General features: G+C 41.5%; 2 protein-coding genes across 2 annotated transcripts in view; one reads left to right on the top strand and one right to left on the bottom strand.

Annotated features, from left to right (window-relative positions):
• Positions 1-1,173: 1,173 nt before the first annotated feature.
• Positions 1,174-18,899, top strand: LOC123513478 (NPC intracellular cholesterol transporter 1 homolog 1b-like). Its single transcript, XM_045270658.1, has 20 exons — positions 1,174-1,549; positions 2,699-2,828; positions 9,036-9,152; positions 10,087-10,172; positions 10,506-10,763; positions 11,603-11,771; positions 12,426-12,526; positions 13,048-13,168; positions 13,448-13,630; positions 13,787-13,900; positions 14,005-14,122; positions 14,320-14,450; positions 14,731-14,884; positions 15,171-15,329; positions 15,811-15,953; positions 16,100-16,202; positions 16,523-16,698; positions 17,142-17,267; positions 17,467-17,607; positions 17,756-18,899. The coding sequence occupies exons 1-20, from the start codon at positions 1,449-1,451 to the stop codon at positions 17,945-17,947; spliced, it is 2,823 nt and encodes a 940-aa protein (XP_045126593.1). The 5' UTR covers positions 1,174-1,448; the 3' UTR covers positions 17,948-18,899.
• LOC123513479 (protein O-mannosyltransferase 1-like) overlaps positions 18,428-19,943 on the bottom strand; it is a 32,027-nt gene continuing 30,511 nt past the window's right edge. Inside the window, 1 exon segment of the mRNA XM_045270659.1 lies at positions 18,428-19,590. Within this exon segment, the coding sequence (XP_045126594.1) occupies positions 19,357-19,590 (234 nt within the window). The 3' untranslated portion in view covers positions 18,428-19,356.

Raw genomic sequence — 19,943 nt, 5'->3', positions numbered from 1 at the left:
AGGTCTTCCAAGTGTAAATCTGCCTTATAAACTGTAACATTCTCATGCATTACTAAAAGTTTGCGCTGAAATATTAAAGGAAGAAATCATCTACATACACATTTAAGAAAGCTGAAGCACGTGGTGTGTAGCTCCTTATTAACCCATTAGCTACACACACCCTTTATAATGCTATTTATCTATTGAAGTCAAGGTCATGTATGAAATGATACACTTAAATTCATAATGAGTTTTACGTTTTATATTGCAGGAAAACATATCATATCAAAAGATTAACAAAACCTGTAAATACTGTAGTCACGTAAAGGAATCAGAAAACATTAATTCAGTAGGACATACAGATGGCGCGCAATACAATTACGGAATAAAAAGTAAAAGTATGGAGTATAAAATATATGTACTACAGTGGTTCTTAGTTCCCTCCCCCTCTCTCTCTCTCTCTCTCTCTCTCTCTCTCTCTCTCTCTCTCTCTCTCTGTGTGTGTGTGTGTGTGTGTGTGTGTGTGTGTGTGTGTGTGTGTGTTGCCTGCAAGAAGGTAACTGTCAGGAAAGAGTTTCAGTCCTAAGAGAGTGAGGTGGTGACTTCCAATGTCTATTACTATTTCTTCGTACTTATAGGCCTTAATTGTCATACCGAGTATATTCCTTTTTTTTTTTTTTTTTCTTTCTTTTTCGATTTCCTGTCCTTCATACCACGAACCTTTTTCTTGTTCCTCTCTATTTCTCTCAAATCTTAAAGAGACTACACTATCATTCGTATCGTTCACCATCTTAGCATTTATCTAATCCTTGTGTTGTCTTCTTGCACTCCCGTAACTCTCAACAGTTCGTTTTCCAATACTACAGTTTCTAATGCCCTCCTATTCAGACTGCTTCTTAATCACTATCTCTCCTCTGCCTTTCCTTGATTGCTACTGGCTTCCCTCCTATCCTGAGCACTTCTTTTGGGTAAGATAACCAAGTAATATGATAGATTTCATGTTCAAACTCAAATTTAGTGCTTAGTACAATTTGCCTCCCACAAAGCTCAAATATAATTGTTAGCTTTATTTATCATTTAGTAAACACTCCTTGAGATCAAAATGCACTAGATTCTTAACACAATAAATACTCTCGTTAATCAACCGAGTCAAGAGGCGATAACACACACTACAGATAAGACAACGACATCACCTTACAAGTAATCGAAGACACCACCATCTGACTGCCACTTCTTCCTCACAGCCAAGGCCAGCACTTCAAACACCATGTTGTTCACCGTCATTCTGCCGCCACAGATTGAATCAAGATAATTCCACACCTACTCAACATAATAGTCCATGGGTCCTTCACTTCCCTGGCCGACACCACAGCTACAGCTTTCAAAATAGTGCGCGTGAAGCTTTCCATTACTGTCGTGCAACCATTAATACACTGATAAGCTTACCAGTATTTCTCGCGTCCGTGTGAATGAGCAACATGGAAGAGGCGGATGAGCACTCCCCTAAACTTACGTGCATCCAGCGTGTTAGCTACACCGTGGTCAACACTTTGGAGAGCTTCTTTTATAGGTAGGTCTAATAAACATCATTCAACGCACCAGCAGACTTGGGATATGTTATTTTAAGCTGAATGTGAAAAATGTACATAGTTTTAACGATAAACAACACTTAGTATCTAAAAACATACCTAAATCAGCAGCAGAAATGGGTGTATAGTACGCTCTCATTCACAATTGCCAGCTGTTTCTACCTGTTTCTTATCGTATAGACGCACAGACAGGAGAGTCACGAATCAGAGTCAAAGATCAACTCGTGATGTGTCGGGAGGGTTTTTTTCAACCTACAAACTGTGACTAAAAGGAAAGTTTAAGATAAATGAATACACAAAAAAGTTCTAAGGGACACTGATGTACTGGAACTATTATGTTGAAGTGAATGTCTTTTTATGTCCCCGCGAAATTTTCTGTGTTTGAAATCGTAAGAGCCAGTGTCTGATTAGCGCCAGTGTCACGTCGAACACTAAAGAAACGAGTCCTGATCAGTGTGATAGTGCTGCAAAAATGTACCACCCAAGATGCACAAATTTAACCCATTGAGTACCATGACACGTTTCCATATTCATTCTGCTTACTATTTGGTGATCTTATACAGCTTCAGATACTTATGTGGGGGATTAAAATAGTGAAGACTGTGGCCATTAATCTCCTGATCTCCACAGACCCTTCCTAATGTCAATAAAGAAAAAAAAGGTCTAATCGTACACATATCTCAAGGTAAAAATGTGTTCCAGTACTGAAGGAGTTATTATGCTACTGTCTGATGCTTTCCCTTGCTGTCTTTCTGACTTCTGCGTATCGCCAAATATGGACACAGTAATCAGGTCGTCGGTGTTGAGTCAAAAGGGAAAGTCAAATCATCATACAAGTTTATGGATTGCGATGATTGGTGGATATGGACATGTTTCATACCGAGACTATTGTGTGTAGGCCTAATGGCTTCTTCTAGGTTCCCTAATGCTCTCCTGTTACACTAAAGCAGTGGGTAAAGTGTGTAAGCCTAATGACTTTTTGCAGCTTCCACAGTAAAATTATGTATACTAAAGCATTAAGTACAGTGTGTAAATCTAATGGATTTTTACATTTTCCTTCGTTTGTTTCTGTGTGTTAAAATAGTGGTTACAACTCCACACACAGGTAACTCCTTCCCTGTGCTCCTCAGGTATGGGCACAGCGTGGCCTCGCACCCCGGCCGCTACATCGCCGTCATCCTCCTCATGACGGGGCTCAGCTGGATCGGTTTCCTCAACTTCAAAGTCGAGGGCCGCTCTGAGAAGCTATGGATTCCACAGGTCAGGCTGCCTGGCTGCTGGACAGCTCATTCTTTCTTATCATATCTTATTTTGTCTTTATTCTTATTTAGTTAAGTAGGAAAGATGCCAGCAAGCGCAACACAAATTCAATAAAAATGGCTCACTGAGGTGTAGCGCCCATACAAAGACAAAAGCGTCAGCCAAAGCCAGAGGATGACTGTCTTGAAAGCTTCCTCTTGAAATTGTTCAAGCCTTTGGAAGGAAGGAAATACAGAAGTAAGCAAGGAGTTCCAGTTTACTAGAGAAAGGCATGAATGATTGGGAATATTGGTTAATTCTTGTCTTAGAGAAGTGGACAGAGAATATATCATATATTTCATTATTGTAACATCATCTTGTTTTTTTATGATGTGTGCCTAGCGTCGTCCTACATTTGCAATCCAATCAAACAATCAACAGCCAGTCAAATTTTGCTATATAACTCATCTCAATATATGATATTCAATTTATTCACTTTTTTTTTCAAGTTGGAGAGGATCAGTTGTGGCTTTGCTGTGCTGTGTCCTTTGAAATACTATCTACTCTTTTAACTCGACTGTTTGAGAGACGGATATAAGCCTCACATAATAAGCATAGCTGTTAAACCAAGCGAGTCTTCAATACCGTATACCACGCGCTCTTCTCTCAGTCTGTGATTAGCAATGTCACTCCTGCAAGACTTATAGACATCACAGCACTCACTTAGAATATTTGTCATTTATCTACAATGTCTCAGCTGAGCAAGTAACGACCAGCCTAACTCCAGATTAGGTTGTCACCCTCCCCCCCCCATGTAGTTCGGCTGACAAGCACTGGAAAGTTGCCAAGGCTGACCGATAACATGGTGACCACACACACTTGGGTTTGGAGTCTTCAGCACTGATAATATCAAAATGTAAAGTAGCGATCATGGTCACGGTGACGCGGCCATTACTAAAGGCGCCGTCTCACATTTCCGTCAGCTTTCTGAAAATCGATAATTTCTTAAGCGTGCCCCGTCGCCCCCCTTCCTCCCGTGGCCTCGCTGCACAAGACTTTCTTCTTTCTCTCACCTCTATTCTTTCTACCTTTCCAATACAAGAGTTACTCATTATTCTCAACCATTCATCCCTTTCTCAGATAAATTTTGGAACTCCTTGCCTGCTTCTATATTTCCACCTTCCTGTGAATTGAACTCTTTCAAAAGGCAAGTTTCAAGCAGGGCCGGTCCTAGTCATTTTGGTGCCCTAGGCGAAATTACTCCTTGGTGCCCCCCACCAACCCCCTAACGTGACACAATTAGGTGACAGCTGTCTGGTAATTCCCATCCAGTAGATGGCGCCCAAGGCGATCACCTATATGGCCTGGTTTCAAGACACTTATCATATAATTTCTGGCAACCGCTTTCGTCTGTCGCGGGACACACAGTGCCCACTGCACTCACTCACTCACTCACACACACACACACACACACACACACACACACACACACACACACATACAGCTGTCTGTCTGCACTTCGTCGTCAGTACACAAACGTGGCTCCTCTGACGCACAGACAAGTAATCGCTGCTCTGCACTTTATTATAAGTTTTGTAAATTATAAACGAGCCAAACGAACCAAAGAGCTGGTTCATGGCATCCAGCGTGCAAGCAGAGAGAAACCAAAACCTTCCAAAAGCGTACTTATCTAAAGAGTCCTGCGGGCCACTGTTTGGTATTGTGTCCACAAATTAAATGTAACGGCATGTGAATTCAAGCGATATTTCCATTTATATTTCTTTTTACAATAAGTGATAAAAGATTTATTTACTTGTATAAGTTTCTATTATATAAAAAAGTGTATGATAACTTTCCTCCGTGAAGACGATCACTTCTGTGTGACGATGCAACAATACAACGAGATACAAGTTGACGGAAACCGGACATGAAAAAAAAAAAAGAAGAGTAAAGAAAAATGCTAAAGTGACGGCATCTTTCTGGCGTGTTAATTAAGAGCGTACACGGGAAATGCTTCTCGTCGAATAAGTACATCCATGTAGAGGAAAATAAAATTAGTTATGGATATGCAAACTTTTCTGACATTTCTTTGGATTCACCAGCGCTCACCACTGGACCACGGTAAGACGAGGTGCACCGTGTAGTGATGCGGCCACCTGTTATTGATAATGGCTTCTCTTTACACCCCATACTATTTTTATCCTCGACCTTTGGTATTGTTAACCCTCAGAGTGAAATACCTCACGTGTCTGTCACTGGGGGCACTATTTTTTTTTTCTTTTTATAGTATCACCAGGAGCGATTGTCACCGGCACCACACGAGGGTTTGCGTCGGTGCGTCCCATAACCAAAAGTTTAAATGAGATAGTATGTCAAATAAAATTGAACATTCAGAGATACTGTCTTCTTCCTTATCTAGTGTCATGGTAGATGTTTTAGTAGTGGAACTAAAAGAACATGGACTGGAGATGAATCGGTGATGTAATTAGGGAACATAGTGATCTGAACATCTGGGCCTCGCTAACTGATAAGAGTTCGGTGCGTGAGTATAGGACTGATGCTTCCGAAAATCAAGATAGAGATGTACTGTAAGTTACTTCAGAAGTACGTACGTAGTATATCAGGGTCAAGCTGGGTATAGTAAGAAGAAGAGGAGGAGGATGCGCTTGGAGACATCCCCTTCATTTGTTTTGGTTACCTCTCTCTCAACCCCTTCAGTACTGAGATTGTTTTTACCAGAGTTTTGGGTACGATAAGACGATTTTATTTACATTAGGAAGGGTCTATGGAGGTCAGAAGATTAATGGCCACAGTCTTCACTATTTTAATCCCCACATAAGTTTCTGAACTGTAGAAAATCGCCAAATAATAAACAGAATGAAAGGATTAAAGCTTTCACTTTTCTTCAAAGCTCGTTTTCAATCACTCCTACGTCACAACTTCTCTTCAATTAAAAGGTTCTTGCTTGGCGTTACCCAGATTGATTTTCAAGAGATTGATTTTCAAGTGTTTTTGCGTTTCTAGTGAGAGAAGAACAAGATTTCTACATGTGAAAGGAGAAACACTCTTAAAAACCCCGCTAGTCATCGCTGTGGCCTTGGAAAAGCAGTCGTGGTGAGAGAACAAAGCGTTTCTGAAAAGTTACTCGTATCCAAAATCTTTAAAGGTGTTTCTGTGGTTTTAGTGACAAATGAACACGATTCATGCATTACTAACAGGGGAAGCACTCTTGAAAACACGGCAAATCATCTCTGTGGCCTTTAAAAACAGTCGTGGTGAGAGAGAGCATAATAGCAGCAGCAGCAGCAGCAGCAGTAGTAGTGGTGGTGGTGGTGGTGGTGGTGGTGGTGGTGGTGGTGGTGGTGGTGGTGGTGGTGGTAGTAGTAGTAGTAGTAGTAGTAGTAGTAGTAGTAGTAGTAGTAGTAGTAGTAGTGGTGGTGGTAGTAGTAGTAGTAGTAGTAGTAGTAGTAGTAGTAGTAGTAGTAGTAGTAGTAGTATAGCAATAGTACTCCTCCTCCTCCTCCTCCTCCTCCTACTATTACTACTACTACTACTACTACTATTACTACTACTAGTACTACTACTATTGCTGCTGCTACTACTATTGCTACTACAACTGCTGCTGCTGCTGCTGCTACTGCTCAGTGTTTTTCTCTCAGTATGTGAGTGAGTGAGTGAGTGAGTGAGTGACGGCGGCGGCGGTTGAGCCGTCAATCTGGTTTCACCACATTTTGACAAAACTGCTCCGAGGAAAACATTTCAAATCATATCAAATCGAAGAAAGCAAAACAAGAAGACAAATTGACTGGAGCAATGGGCCAGCAGTGCAGCACTCTCAAAGTGTGTGCCCACCTGGAGGTGGTGGGCCAGTGCGGGGGCGCCGACCGCCTCACCCTCTGTCTGCCCCGCAGCAGAGGCAAGGGAGGCCGGCGCCAGCTGGGGAACTTCAGCTTCCCCAGCGCGGGGGACGGGGCAGGCCAGCACAGGTCTGCCCACATCTTGGTGGCCGTTGGGAAGGTCGCCAAGAAGGACGGCGCCACGCCCGTCAGGGTGGACATCCTGGCGGGAGAGACTCTCGTGGCCCGCCGTGAGATCCCGCTGGCCGACCTGCTGGCGGGTCTCAAAGCAAACAGGATCGGGCGCCGCTCTGCGCTCTTCTTCAGCCTCAAGGCTGGGGATGCAGCAGGCGGCGCTGGCGGGGCACAAGACCAAGCCCCTGTCGCAGTGTTCTACAGCAGAAGGCTCCTGGACGAGCCAAAAACAACCAAGGAGAACAAGCAGGAACCAGCAAGCACTGAGCACCACGCCAGCTTGCCCCCACAAGCTGGCCAGACAAACACCAGCCTGCCCCCCCAGGCTGGTGAAATCCAGCTCATCCTGCCTCCATATGCTGTGTACACCACCGCTGGAGCCAGCCTGATCACTGAGGTCACGTACTGTGGCCTCACCCCCAAGGTCACCCTGATGGACCTTGGGGATGGCCGGCGGCGGGCCGCTTTCCAGGCCCAGCCCCGGCAGGAAAGGCAAGTCACTTCTCAGGCTGACGAGACCGTGGTCAGTCTGACACAAGAGGTCGTTCACCGTGACCTCGGGGAAGGCCAGAGGTGGGCCGCTCCCCAAGGCCAGTCTTCTCAGGAAAGTCAACTTACTCCTCAGACTGGCGAGACCCCCGAGGTCGTACACCGTGACCTCGGGGATGGCGAGAGGTGGGCCGCTCCCCAGGCCCAGCTCCGCCACAGGAGGAGAGCCCTTGGGAGGTCCTCTGATGTCTTGCAGCCTTCCATTCCGTCCCCATCCAAGCAGGGGAAGGACATCCCGCGGGGTGGCAGGGGCCTAGTGAACAGCCTGCTGCGGTGTGCGCAGGCCATGGCCTTCATCTTTGTTATGCACCACGTGACCCTGGAGTGGTTCTGAGTCTACTGCCACGAAGCACCACCACGACACACCACACCGACCACCACTCATGGAGGGTCACCACACGCTACACCACACCGTCACCGCCACACAGGCCGCCACCCATCACACCTTCAGGTGGTGGCTGGTGACACACTCGTAGTCTCTAGGTTAGGTTAGGGCTGGCTAGGTTAGGTTAGGTTAGGCTAGGATAGGTTAGGTTAGGTTAGGCTAGGATAGGTTAGGTTAGGCTAGGCTAGGATAGGTTAGGTTAGGTTAGGTTAGGTTAGAATAGGATAGAATAGGTTAGGTTAGGTTAGGATAGGTTAGGTTAGGTTAGGTTAGGTTAGGTCTCTCACTCTCTATTTAATAAATCTCATTATAATTAGTACAATATTCTCAAGCGCTTTCCTTTCATGACAAACATTTTCAAGAGTCTTTCTCCAATCAGTAATGTACAAATGTTGTTAATATGTCACTACAATCACACAAACAACCGTCTTGTCACTCCAACTCAAACTTTGTCAATGCAGCGGCGATGCGACGAGGAGGAGGAGGAGGAGGAGGAGGAGGAGGAGGAGGAGGAGGAGGAGGAGGAGGAGGAGGAAGAAGAAGAAGAAGAAGAAGAAGAAGAAGAAGAAGAAGAAGAAGAAGAAGAAGAAGAAGAAGAAGAAGAAGAAGAAGAAGAAGAAGAAGAAGAAGAAGAAGATTATGAAGATGATGATCGAGAGGAGCTGATAAACGACTGGAATATATTTATTTATCGAGTAATTTATGCTGTCAATAAGGAACTTATTAGATAAAAAAGTGTTACATCGCTGACAAACAAAATTAGCTTTATATCAATAACGTAGTTTAGTCATAATATTTAAGGAATGTACTGTACAAGTAGGCATCTTTATCCTAGACAATCCCATATCACCAGATAAAATCATGAAACCGATAAATGAAATGAACAAGATAAATTAACTTCAGCCTACGATACAAATTATTTTCTTGATTATTTATTATTTATTTTTTCTAATTCTCTACAGTACATGCAGGCGACGCCCTCTGACAATGCTGCTGCAAGTCAATCAATCCATTCATTGCCAGACAAGCTCTTCCCATAATCATTTCCAAAGTTCCAGACACCTGACTTTTATGCCACAGTACGGGATGTATCTCTGGTCGTTCTGTAGCCTGGAGGAGACAAAACTACCCTCTACTTTCATCTACATGTATACGCGTTTCCACACAAACCAATCTTTACAGTGCTCTGGTCTGAATGTTAAGCGATGGACAAACCAGTGAAGTTAATGTTATCGCTTGTACGTTTCCTTCCTCGCACAACAGAACTCAGACTACGTGAAGACCTTGGAGTGGCAGAAGGAAAGCTTCCCTCAACGCCAGCGCATGGAGATGATACTGTACGCCGCAGAGAACGTCCTTACTGCCGACTACGTGAGGGAGGTGAGACAATAGGGCCCTTATCGCTTTGCTTCCTCGCCACTACTATTTTCAAATGCCACACTGATTGATTGATTGATTGATACATTTATTGTTGAATTAATAAATAAATACAACAAAGGAGGAGGAAGGACCTTGCCACCCACCCCCTGGGCAAAGATTTAAGGTTAAAGTATCAAAAATATATAAATAGACAGAATACATAACAAGAATACAAGTACTTAAATTGACATGGCCGCTTCTCAAGACGGTTATTCATATAGATAGTGTACTGGAAAACTTGTTAATCTGTGGCTAGAACTGTAAAATATCCTTAAAAACCGATGTAGCTTCAATTGTAAAGCCTACACATCACCATGATACCCATGTTCTAGGTGGTTACACTCAAGATGAGCTTGGGTGGTGATAATGGCCCCTAATATGGGTACCATTATAAATAAAATTGCCTGCGCCACTAATGGGCGGAAGCTGAACAGCGCTTCCCATACACTCTTCAAGTGTGCCTACAGGCGCTATAGGACTTACCGTAAAAAAAAAAAAAAAAAAAAAAAAAAAAAGGCGTGGAGCAGAGATGGTCCAAATGGCGGAAACTTAGAACGACCATCTCTCTCTCTCTCTCTCTCTCTCTCTCTCTCTCTCTCTCTCTCTCTGATCAGGTGTTATCTTTATCTTTATATCGTTTGGACCATTATGATCAGATAGCAAGGGTCGATAGTAACCATGCATTAGTTTCGTTTATTTCCTATTTGTATTCATCTTCAGTTTTTAAGTATGTACTTTTTTGTAGTATGTAACAAAGTGGGCTTTTTTTTTCGAAATTGATATTCAAGGAACAATAAGACCGGTAATAACAATATCTCAATCCTTTCTTTCTTTTAGTTATCTATCATTATTTGTTTATTCATTTCGTTTATTTATCTATTTATTTTTTTCTCAGATGTACCGAATACGCAACATGCTGGCTTCCATCGAGATCACGAACAGCAAGGGTCAGAGCTTCAACCAAAGTGACCTCTGTGCCAGGTAAAGAATCGGAATGCAACGATAAAGACATACCACGGAATGAGGGAAATAACCTATAGGGGCACGAGTTTTCTTATTTCTATATCGTGATTACACAACGGGATCTGCAGTGAATGTAACACAACCTGACCTAACCAACCAGATTAAAAGCGCTAGTTATTTCAATATTATGCCAAATACACAGTTGTCTAAAGAAAATCCTTCAGCAATGCATGGTATCCTCTACTGTGATGCCTCTTTGGAAAGCTATACATATGCACACTTAAATGGAAAACTGCAATAATAATGATAATGCAAGCTAAACTACTGCCCACCTGCTCACCTTCCACACAGGGTGCCGGCACTCGGAGGGAAGCAGAGGAAAGAACTGCTCAAGCTAAAGGCACAGTTGTTCCCTGGGCGACAGCTGGACATGGAGGTGGACTGGTCTCTCATGGTGGACAAGAGGATATACAACAGGTTCTACAGAAGAATGCCCACCGCCTGTATTGACATCAGCATACTGGAGATGTGGGGCTACTCTAACGCTACGGTCTTTGCCACTCTCACCGACCAGGACGTGATCAATGCCATCAACACCGTCAACTTGAGGTATTGTAGTGCAGGGAGGCGTGAACTTCAATTGCGAGTGTAAACAATGGTCACCTGACTTGATCCTCTCTCTCTCTCTCTCTCTCTCTGACGCTACAGTGTGGATTGTCTTCATGATGTCAGTGTTTTCTAGAACTTTCATACATACAGTTACAGTTTTCCTCCTTTCTTTCTGTCTGTTTGTCTTTCTTCCTTTCTTTCTCATGGTTTTTTTTTTTTCTCTCATTTCCTCAAGCCTACCTATTGTTCTATAATTAAGAACATGGTAAGCTTCATTACGTTATGTTTCAATCAAGTGATCAGTCTCTTCATGCGGTAAGTACTACAATAAAGCTGCACTAATACGATTGCCAGATCAAAAGCTGTTAAAGGTCATTATTACTACCTAGCCACGTGGTGGATCATATTATTGTCATGATGACTACGTATATTTTTCATTATTCATTACACGATAAAGGAAAGAAATTATTACATACTGTACGTACATGCACCTATCCCCTGTTATCGCGCGAAACTGATGGAAACACGCGTGATAATGGAATAGGTGATAAGGAAGTTAGGTAATGGGAAATAAATAAATAGATGCCCAAACCCATAATGGGGCCCGGGCTGCTGTATGCCACAATTCTGAGCCACACCTTGGTAAATTTCTTTGGTAACATCCATAATTTCAAGGGTATCTATGTAAATAATTAATAGATTCCGCCTTGCCCGTGTGTGTGTGTGTGTGTGATATTGCCGACCTGGAAAAAGTATATAACGAGTGCGTATACCTATCAGAGAGAGAGAGAGAGAGAGAGACTAGCCATTGCCATCCTAGCGTGCTCCTTTCCCTACAGCTCCACCTTCTCCTATCCGATGAATTTCAAGGAGCTTCTGAGTGGAGTGACAACCAACTCCTCCGGCCACGTGGTAGCGGCGCGCACGGCCCTCACACACATGGTGATGCAGGTGTCCACGGCCCGCATCGACGAGGAAGTCACCAATCAAGCAGGACTGGGTGAAGCGGTAAGGGGTGTGAAACAATTAATCATCACGGCAGAATAAAGGATTTTCTTAGCCTTCTCAGCTCTTGGCCGCCTAGACTATCACTTCAACGTCTGTTCTGCAAAAATCTTTGTAACTTCAACTTTTTCTTAGTCTACCTAACTTTCTGTATCTCCAAACTAATGAATGATGTACTGAACGTGAATGTAATTTCAGCTGCAGCTTACACGGTATTACAAGACGGCACACACACACACACACACACACACGATGTATAAGATAGTGAACTGTATGGAAAAGATAGACAGACAAGACCTTGTATCACTGACTGAAAATGGAGATAGACATTAGACGGACAAGAGGGCACTCTTAGATCATGAAAAACCAGTGTTTGACTTGAGGAATATTCAAAAGTTTAGTCTTCCACACAGGACGTTGGATATCTGGAATGGCATGAGCAAAGAGATTGTAACAATAGAAAGTGTGCATACATTTAAGGAAAACTTTGATAAAATTAGATATGGAGATGGGTCACTATTAACCCAACTCGAACCCTGTACTACTGTAATATACAACTAGGTAAATACACGCACACACACACTTGGGAGATGAAGAGAAGCATGTATAATCGTGTGTTACAGAAGTGAGACATTTTCTTGTGTGTGTCGGTCTCAGGTGGATCCAGAACTCTTTGCCTGGGAAGGGGAGTACCTGAAGGCTCTGGGAGAGGCCAACGTCACAGGTGGTCTTGAGCTCTACTACCAGGCACAACGAAGGTAAGTAAACTTCTGTTACACACAGGTTTGTGCAGGATCCTCCATAATGCTGCTACCACAAATGCACTGTCAGGAACACAGCTCTCCCTAAGACACAGACTCTTGGGGCTTCCTGTAATTTAACTTCTTTGGTGGAGAGGTGAGAGAGAGAGAGGGTAGTATTCCCCTTTTTTTTTCCGGTAAGATTCCTCAAGAGAGACGCATCTAGTCCCTAAAATTTTTAGACCGAACAGTGCTGTGGCAGCTAAAGCAATATGTTAGATTACATTTACTTTAGTTTCTTTGAAATTCATATTAGGTTAATTGAAAAACCTAGAGTTTAGCAATTTGCCCTTCTCATTTCTGTTATTGTGAGGACATTCTGTTTACTACAAGTGATGAAACTGTCATTCAGTTATTTTGTAATTATCAATGCCCAAACTTATTCTGTGACTTTTGATGAAGTTGTTTTAATCTTGTATTATCATTGAAATATCAGAGTTTTGAGAGTTTTGATATTCACTTGTGTTTTATATCTTCAGTTTCAGTGAAATCAGTGAAAATACAATTTTTGGGGATGTGTTCTATCTCGCCTTGGGAAATGCCATCCTCTTCATCTATGTCCAGCTCATGCTTGGAAAATTCAACATGGTGGAGAACAGGGTGAGTCTTGTTAGGATGTTGATTTGATGCTTAGTATTGGAAAACTCCTAAAATATTATCTATAATACATTTTTAGTAAATGCTACACATATTATTTTGTAAGTGTTCTTTCTACTCTATGACACTCATTGTTTCTATTTGAAGTATATATATATATATATATATATATATATATATATATATATATATATATATATATATATATATATATATTCTTTCTGTTTGTAATATTCTTTTGGAATATTTAATGATGTACTAAACATTGGTGTGTGTTTGCAGCCCATCCTGTCTATGCTGGGGATGCTGACAACCTATCTGGCAGTGAGCATGGCATTTGGCCTGTGCTCTGCTGTGGGGCTCCTGTACGGGCCTGTCCACAACATTCTTCCGCTCCTCATGATTGGCCTTGGAGTGGACGACATGTTTGTCATTGTTCAGTGCTGGCAGAACCTCGACCATCAGGTACATGCTGCCACCATTCCTTTCAAACACCACCAGGAAGAAAGCAAGATTTAATTAATTTATAGTTCAATGTCCCATTAAATAGTTTCCATTTAGGGACTAAACCATTGGGATGTAGCTGTGTCATTCTTGTAGTACATTCACTACTTTCAACAGGAACGTCAGCTGAATCTGCATAAGAGGATGGGGCAAGCCTTGCGCCATGCTGGGGTTGCCATCACCGTCACGTCCATGACAGACTGTGGAGCATTCCTCATTGGTGCCACCACGGTAATTATCTTTAAATTACATCAGTGAGCTGCAAAATATTACAATGAATATCACATTTATACAAAATATTTGATTTCATTGTGTTCTTTTGCATCCCTCCTCAGGTGTTGCCGGCCCTCAGGTCTTTCTGCATCTATGCTGCCGTTTCAGTGCTAATCTTGTATGCCTTCCAAGCAACCTTCTTCGTGGCCTGGTTCACATGTGATCAAAGGCGAGTGGAAGGTGAGGACTGAAGGCTTTTCATCTACAAGACCACTATAAAGAAATGTGAAAGAACTGGCATAAAATTATACCTGTAGGTGCTGAAGTAATCAATTTTCATGCAGTTTTCTTGCTTGATGCATTGCCATCAAGTAACACAGACCTCATTTGTTACATGTGTATTTTGTATGTTTTAAGATGACTAAACTCTGGCACAGAAAAGCGAAATGGTCTGTTTTGGTGCTACAAACACAAAGACTGGGAGCCCAACAAATGCTCACAGGTGGATCTGGCTTCCCAATTCTTTGACAAGGTGTACACTAAGGTGCTGCTTCTCAAACCTACCAAGGTGAGGCAGGGTATAGCTGAAGTGTTCTGGTCTGTAAAGGAAATTCGGTATGTTAGGTAATAACAAAGTCATTCAATGGCCACAAAGAATATGCTAAAAGAAAATATAAGAAAGGCTTCATCATATATCCTGTAAACACATGAACTATATGTAAAGTAGGTGTGTGTAGTAGTACCTCTGTTACTTTTGATACGTGTTACACTTTTTATCAGTTTGTCCTAAAGTACCTAATTAAAGTTGTGTATAATGAATGGTACTGTACACTCCTCATTTTGTGCAGGTGTTGGTGTTCCTGGTGACAGCTGGACTGCTTGGGGTCAGCATCTGGGGTGTGATGCACCTCAGGCAATACTTCGACCCGATTCTGTTCATCCCTCACTCATCCTATTTATTCCAGTTCCTGTCAAAGCTCTTGCATTTTTACCCGCAAGCAGGTATAGCTGTAGAATTCATGATAAAAATAAATAAAGCATTTGTATACCTATGTCCACAGATCACAAGAATCATTAAGTATTTAGCTTAACCCTAGATTTTCAATTCAAATTCCATTAATTTTTTAATCTGTTTTTCATACGTAAGTGAATTAGTAATCTAACACATTAAAGTTTGTCAAAGATGATATTGTTAAAATGAAAATTTGTCAGTGGAATAGCTGAGTTTCTCAATAGTGTAATGAAAGTTCTTCAGTCAACAAATCAAACCTTTCCTGTCTTACTTCAGGGGAGAGAGGAACAATCTACTTTGGTGAACTGAATTACCCACAAGAACTGTACAAGATTGGAGCTCTGGGAGAGGCTCTAGAGAGGAGTGAGGGTGTGGCATCAGTGAACTCCTGGTATGACCTGATGGCTGACTACACCTTGAAGGACATGGGAGAGGGTGTGTGGCTCTGGTTTGTGCTGTTCAGACTCTCCATGCACATTTAGCATGGGGCTGTGAGGGTTTTCATCTACACCACTTACTGTCATGTCTGTATTTCTGTGAACCTCAAAGTTTGACTGTAGGACTTACTATTATTGCCTTGGAGCATTTTGGATGTAATTTATATCCTATATGTACAGCATAGTGTTATGAGTCCTTCACATCTAGAATGGAGGCGCAAGTACATCTGATATTCAGCTATATATATATATATATATATATATATATATATATATATATATATATATATATATATATATATATATATATATATATATATATATATAAGTGTTTCTATTGAAAGTAAATTTAGAATAGAGCAATTTTGTTTCAATCTACAAAATCAGAATTTGTTTAGCTTGAAGCATGGATTTATTCATAATGGTGACTAAATATGAATGCAATGAATGTTTATGACTAAATATGAAAATATTTTCAGATATTAGAGGAAAGGAGTTAAATGAAACATTTTTCCAAGAAATCCTGTCCTCCTTCCTGTTCTCTCCTTCTGGCACTCGCTTCCAGTCATACTTCCACTTTGACGGAAACCTGACCATAGCCCAGCCCACACCCAGAGTTACAGTCAGTGTTCTGAGCCCCAGTAGAGACTATGTTCTTGACCTTACTCTATGCAAATGGAATGAGCCCATCATGTGTGGCAAGAATAACTTCATACAGTGCAGATTGAGAACCAAAAGTCCATGATCTCCTTCTTACTCTTGTGACAGGCTTGCAAGTTTGATTATCAACACAACAGCATAGAGGGAAGAAATGAACAAATAGCAGCCATGGATGAAGTGAAACAATTGGTCCGTGATGCTCAGTTTTCAGGTAAGAATAACCAAACAAAATGATCACAAAAATTCAGTTAAACCATCTTAGAATACTCATGAGTAGGCAACGTACATCAGGTACTTTGTGTACAGGATGCTTGATGAAACTTCAGCCACCAACAAAAAAAGTCATGAACAGAACTAGAAATATTCTCTTTTTCAAGTGCCTACAAATTCTATCTCATGGACTGCCTTAGAATGAATGATTATCTAAGACGTCGCATAGTCTACCACTGCTACATGTATTGTTCTGAGAACCTTGCAAAATCACTTGTTACTCTTTGATGGAGGGCCACTCAGTACTCACATCCTTCACAGACATGGCAGCAGCAACAGCCTACATATACTCCAGCTGGGAGACCAACAAGGTGATAATGGAAGAATTAATGAGGAATCTGTGTCTGGCAATGGTGGCTGTATTCATCATGACACTCTTCCTGCTGGCGAACATCGTGGCTTCACTCTTTGTGCTGATTTGTGTAGTCCTCACTCTTGTAAGTTGTGTTTGCTATCCAAGACTCACTTCCTCTGCATACAAGCTAATCACAACACAGATCTCGTATGACATGGAAATCTTCACACTTTTTCATAATAAATCATAATACTATGTGATGTAAAATGTTAATATTACATTAACTCAAAAAATTAACATTCTGACCTCAAAAGTTTATATGCTTTTAGTTTTTTTCTTTAATTTTATCCACACGTTTTAATATATCAACACGCCTTCGTCCTTTTCTTTCTATAATTTCTGAATTTTTAAACATTTACATACATATCTACCCTGTGGTATGGAGGACAATGTGGTCACTTCCTCTGAGGCCAGTAAAAAGACTTCCAAGTAAAAAGCAACTGAAGGCAGAGTGAGGCAAGACAGTTATGCTACAAATACAGTGCACAAATGTTACTAATGTGTGGTGTCGTGTGTCTCTGTTAGGTGAATGTGATGGCCCTGATGTCATGGTGGGGCCTGACCATTGACATCATTACCTGCATCAATCTGGTGCTAAGTATTGGTCTCTGTGTTGATTATTCAGCCCACATTGCTCTCCACTTCATGCAGGTAAGTGTCTCATTGTTGCACCCATCAGTGTTTTCAGTTTAACACAAACTACATAGGAAGCTTTTCATTGTGTGACATTAGAGTTAGATTTAAAGCTATTTTCCTGAGCAATGATTCTCACTTTGAATTTATGATGAACTGTGAATGACTACTCATGTTTATAATAGAAAAGGTGTTAAATGTATTTTTTTCTCTACAGGTGAAGGGATCAAGAAATGAGAGGGCAAGATGTGCACTGAGAGAGATGGGACCACCTGTCATTAATGGTGCTTTCTCCACTTTCCTTTCCTTTGTCCTGCTTGCTAACTCAGACTCTCATGTTTTCCTCTCCTTCTTCAAAGTGAGTTGTTTCTCTTGGGGTGTGTAGTGTGAAGTGAGCATTAGATGATGTAAATGTGAATAAGCATCTTATTTACTTGGATATTAACTTATGATGCAAAACAATCACTTACCACTCACACTATCTTGCTCTCTTATGCTGCCTCCAGATCTTCCTTGGGGTGTTCATCTATGGAGTCTTCCATGGACTTGTATTCCTGCCTGTGCTGCTCAGTGTGCTGGGCCCTGCACCTTACCTCAAGCCACACCACCTGCCAGGAAGAGACCAGGATGAGGGGCAGCTCAGATCCTTAAGGGATAGGATGAAACCACAACCTCTGGAACAAGCAGAAGGCAGCTAGGGCCACTTTTATACAATATTAAGATCAATACTTGAGAATGAACTTCATGTAATATTTATAAGGAATTTTAGAATGCTGCACAAAATTTATATCTTGTTCATAATGTACATAGTGATTTGCACTTTGGGAGGACAATTTTTGAGGATTCCTTGAAGGTCCCAATTGCAAACCTTTCCACGTTATACTCAGGGTACAGAAGCTAAATTTGCTCAGCTGAGGAAAGTGGCAATTTGTTTTTATCATGCCACCTTTGACTGACTGACTTTTAGGATACATGAATAAGGGGATGGATGTGCTGGATTGAAAGGATTATTTTAGGCAAAAGAAACTTTCCGGTGATATACTTGATAGAATGATCACTTGAAAGAGCTCTAGAAAATAAGAGTAAACTTATGAATTAATTTACTACGAAGCTTCTATATTGGTAGCTGAGCCAGAATACGAATAAAACTATGTAGGGGCATTCAGTATGTATATTCAAAATTGCACAATTTATTTATTTATATAAGTAACAAATATATAAAAATAATTACAACTGAATATCATATACTCCCATCACCAGTATTATGTAGACTTATCATTATTACATTTTTGCATTTTCAACAATGTAGAGCAACAGAGCCAACAAGACAACACCAATGCACCTCAGACAGAACCAAAATATAAATTGGCGACACGAACACTGACGGAAGGGGAAACGCTCGCGAAAATAAATATTCTGAATTATTAAACAAAACAGATACGATAGATGCACTATGTAAACACAATAGACAGACAGGAACACTCCTATAAATATCATTACATCACAGATATCTTCTTGGAGATAACATAGATTTTAAAAGACTTTGTGATACTACTACTTAAATAATGAGATTACATTTTTTGTTCGAGAAACTTCCATGCTTAGAAGTACTGCAAACCTTATGAAATATATGTGTACAACTGGAATGTCTTGAGTAACTTTCTTATCACACATGTCAATAACCTCCAAACTTGTTCTCGTCATTTCAGTATCATTACACCAACAACTGTGATACAAGGCAAGTATGTCGAGAAATGGGAAAATATTCAACAAGGCACTTTCTTCCCTTCCCTTCATACTGCATCTTGTTTTGTGAATTCTCAAATGTACAATTAGCAGACTTTATAGACGTCAAGTTTGTGGACTTTGGAGTCATTACAGAGGAAGACTTTACAACAAACACTTTACATCCTGATTAAGTATAATGTATGAGAATCTGATCCTTTATACTTCAGTGACTATCACCACATAGCCTCAATGATCTGAATAACCATTAATTCTCTGCAAACGCCACAATTCCTGGACAACCTGAATAATTTCTTCCCTCCCTGCAAATAACACAATTTCCCATCATGCCCGATTCACAACAGCATCAATAACTAGGCTGCTATTGCTTGTGAATGATGAGGTCCCAGGTGTCTCTCCATGCAAGACTCATCACCTCATTGGCTGTCAGGTCACGAGTGCCATACGTAATGGGGGAGAAGTACCAAAATACATACAGAACAGTGGCTGCCCACACCCCAACTGCTGCCAGGTAGGCTCGGGCCAGGCGTGGTGCCCGGAGGTACTCTGAGAGGAGGTAGTGGCCGTGTTCCACCATGGCTGCCAGGAGACATATCTGCCAAGATTGAAGGAGTTAAGATAAACAGACATTACCCACTCACTCAATACTATTACTTGTATCACTTATTCTGCTTAGTGCAGGCTCAGTGGTACCACACTTGACAACTATCTATCTACATCCCATACCAGTAATTCTGCACAGGTTAGCCGAGACAAAGCATCACACACACACACACATACAACAAGGTAAATACACACACACACATTTAAGGGGCTATCACACTGGCCTATGATACGCGGAACACGGGCCATGGTTCTTGGTACGAAACCAGGAACACTATCACACACAAGCTGCCTGCGTTCTTGCTATGCTAGGCAAATGGCCCACCAACCAAGACAAAGCCTAAT

The sequence above is a fragment of the Portunus trituberculatus genome, chromosome 36, assembly GCF_017591435.1.
Source record: "Portunus trituberculatus isolate SZX2019 chromosome 36, ASM1759143v1, whole genome shotgun sequence".
Classification (NCBI taxonomy): Eukaryota; Metazoa; Arthropoda; class Malacostraca; order Decapoda; family Portunidae; genus Portunus; species Portunus trituberculatus.
The sequence above is the reverse complement of the archived record's forward strand: the minus strand, read 5'-3'. Positions and strand labels throughout refer to the sequence as shown.

Bases quoted from the DNA above. Each gene is read 5' to 3' on its own strand.
- LOC123513478 (XM_045270658.1), top strand. From the start codon at position 1,449: ATGAGCAACATGGAAGAGGCGGATGAGCACTCCCCTAAACTTACGTGC. The intron at 9,153-10,086 runs GTGAGACAATAG...TTTTTTTCTCAG, and splicing joins CTGCCGACTACGTGAGGGAG to ATGTACCGAATACGCAACAT. The intron at 13,631-13,786 runs GTACATGCTGCC...TACTTTCAACAG, and splicing joins GGCAGAACCTCGACCATCAG to GAACGTCAGCTGAATCTGCA.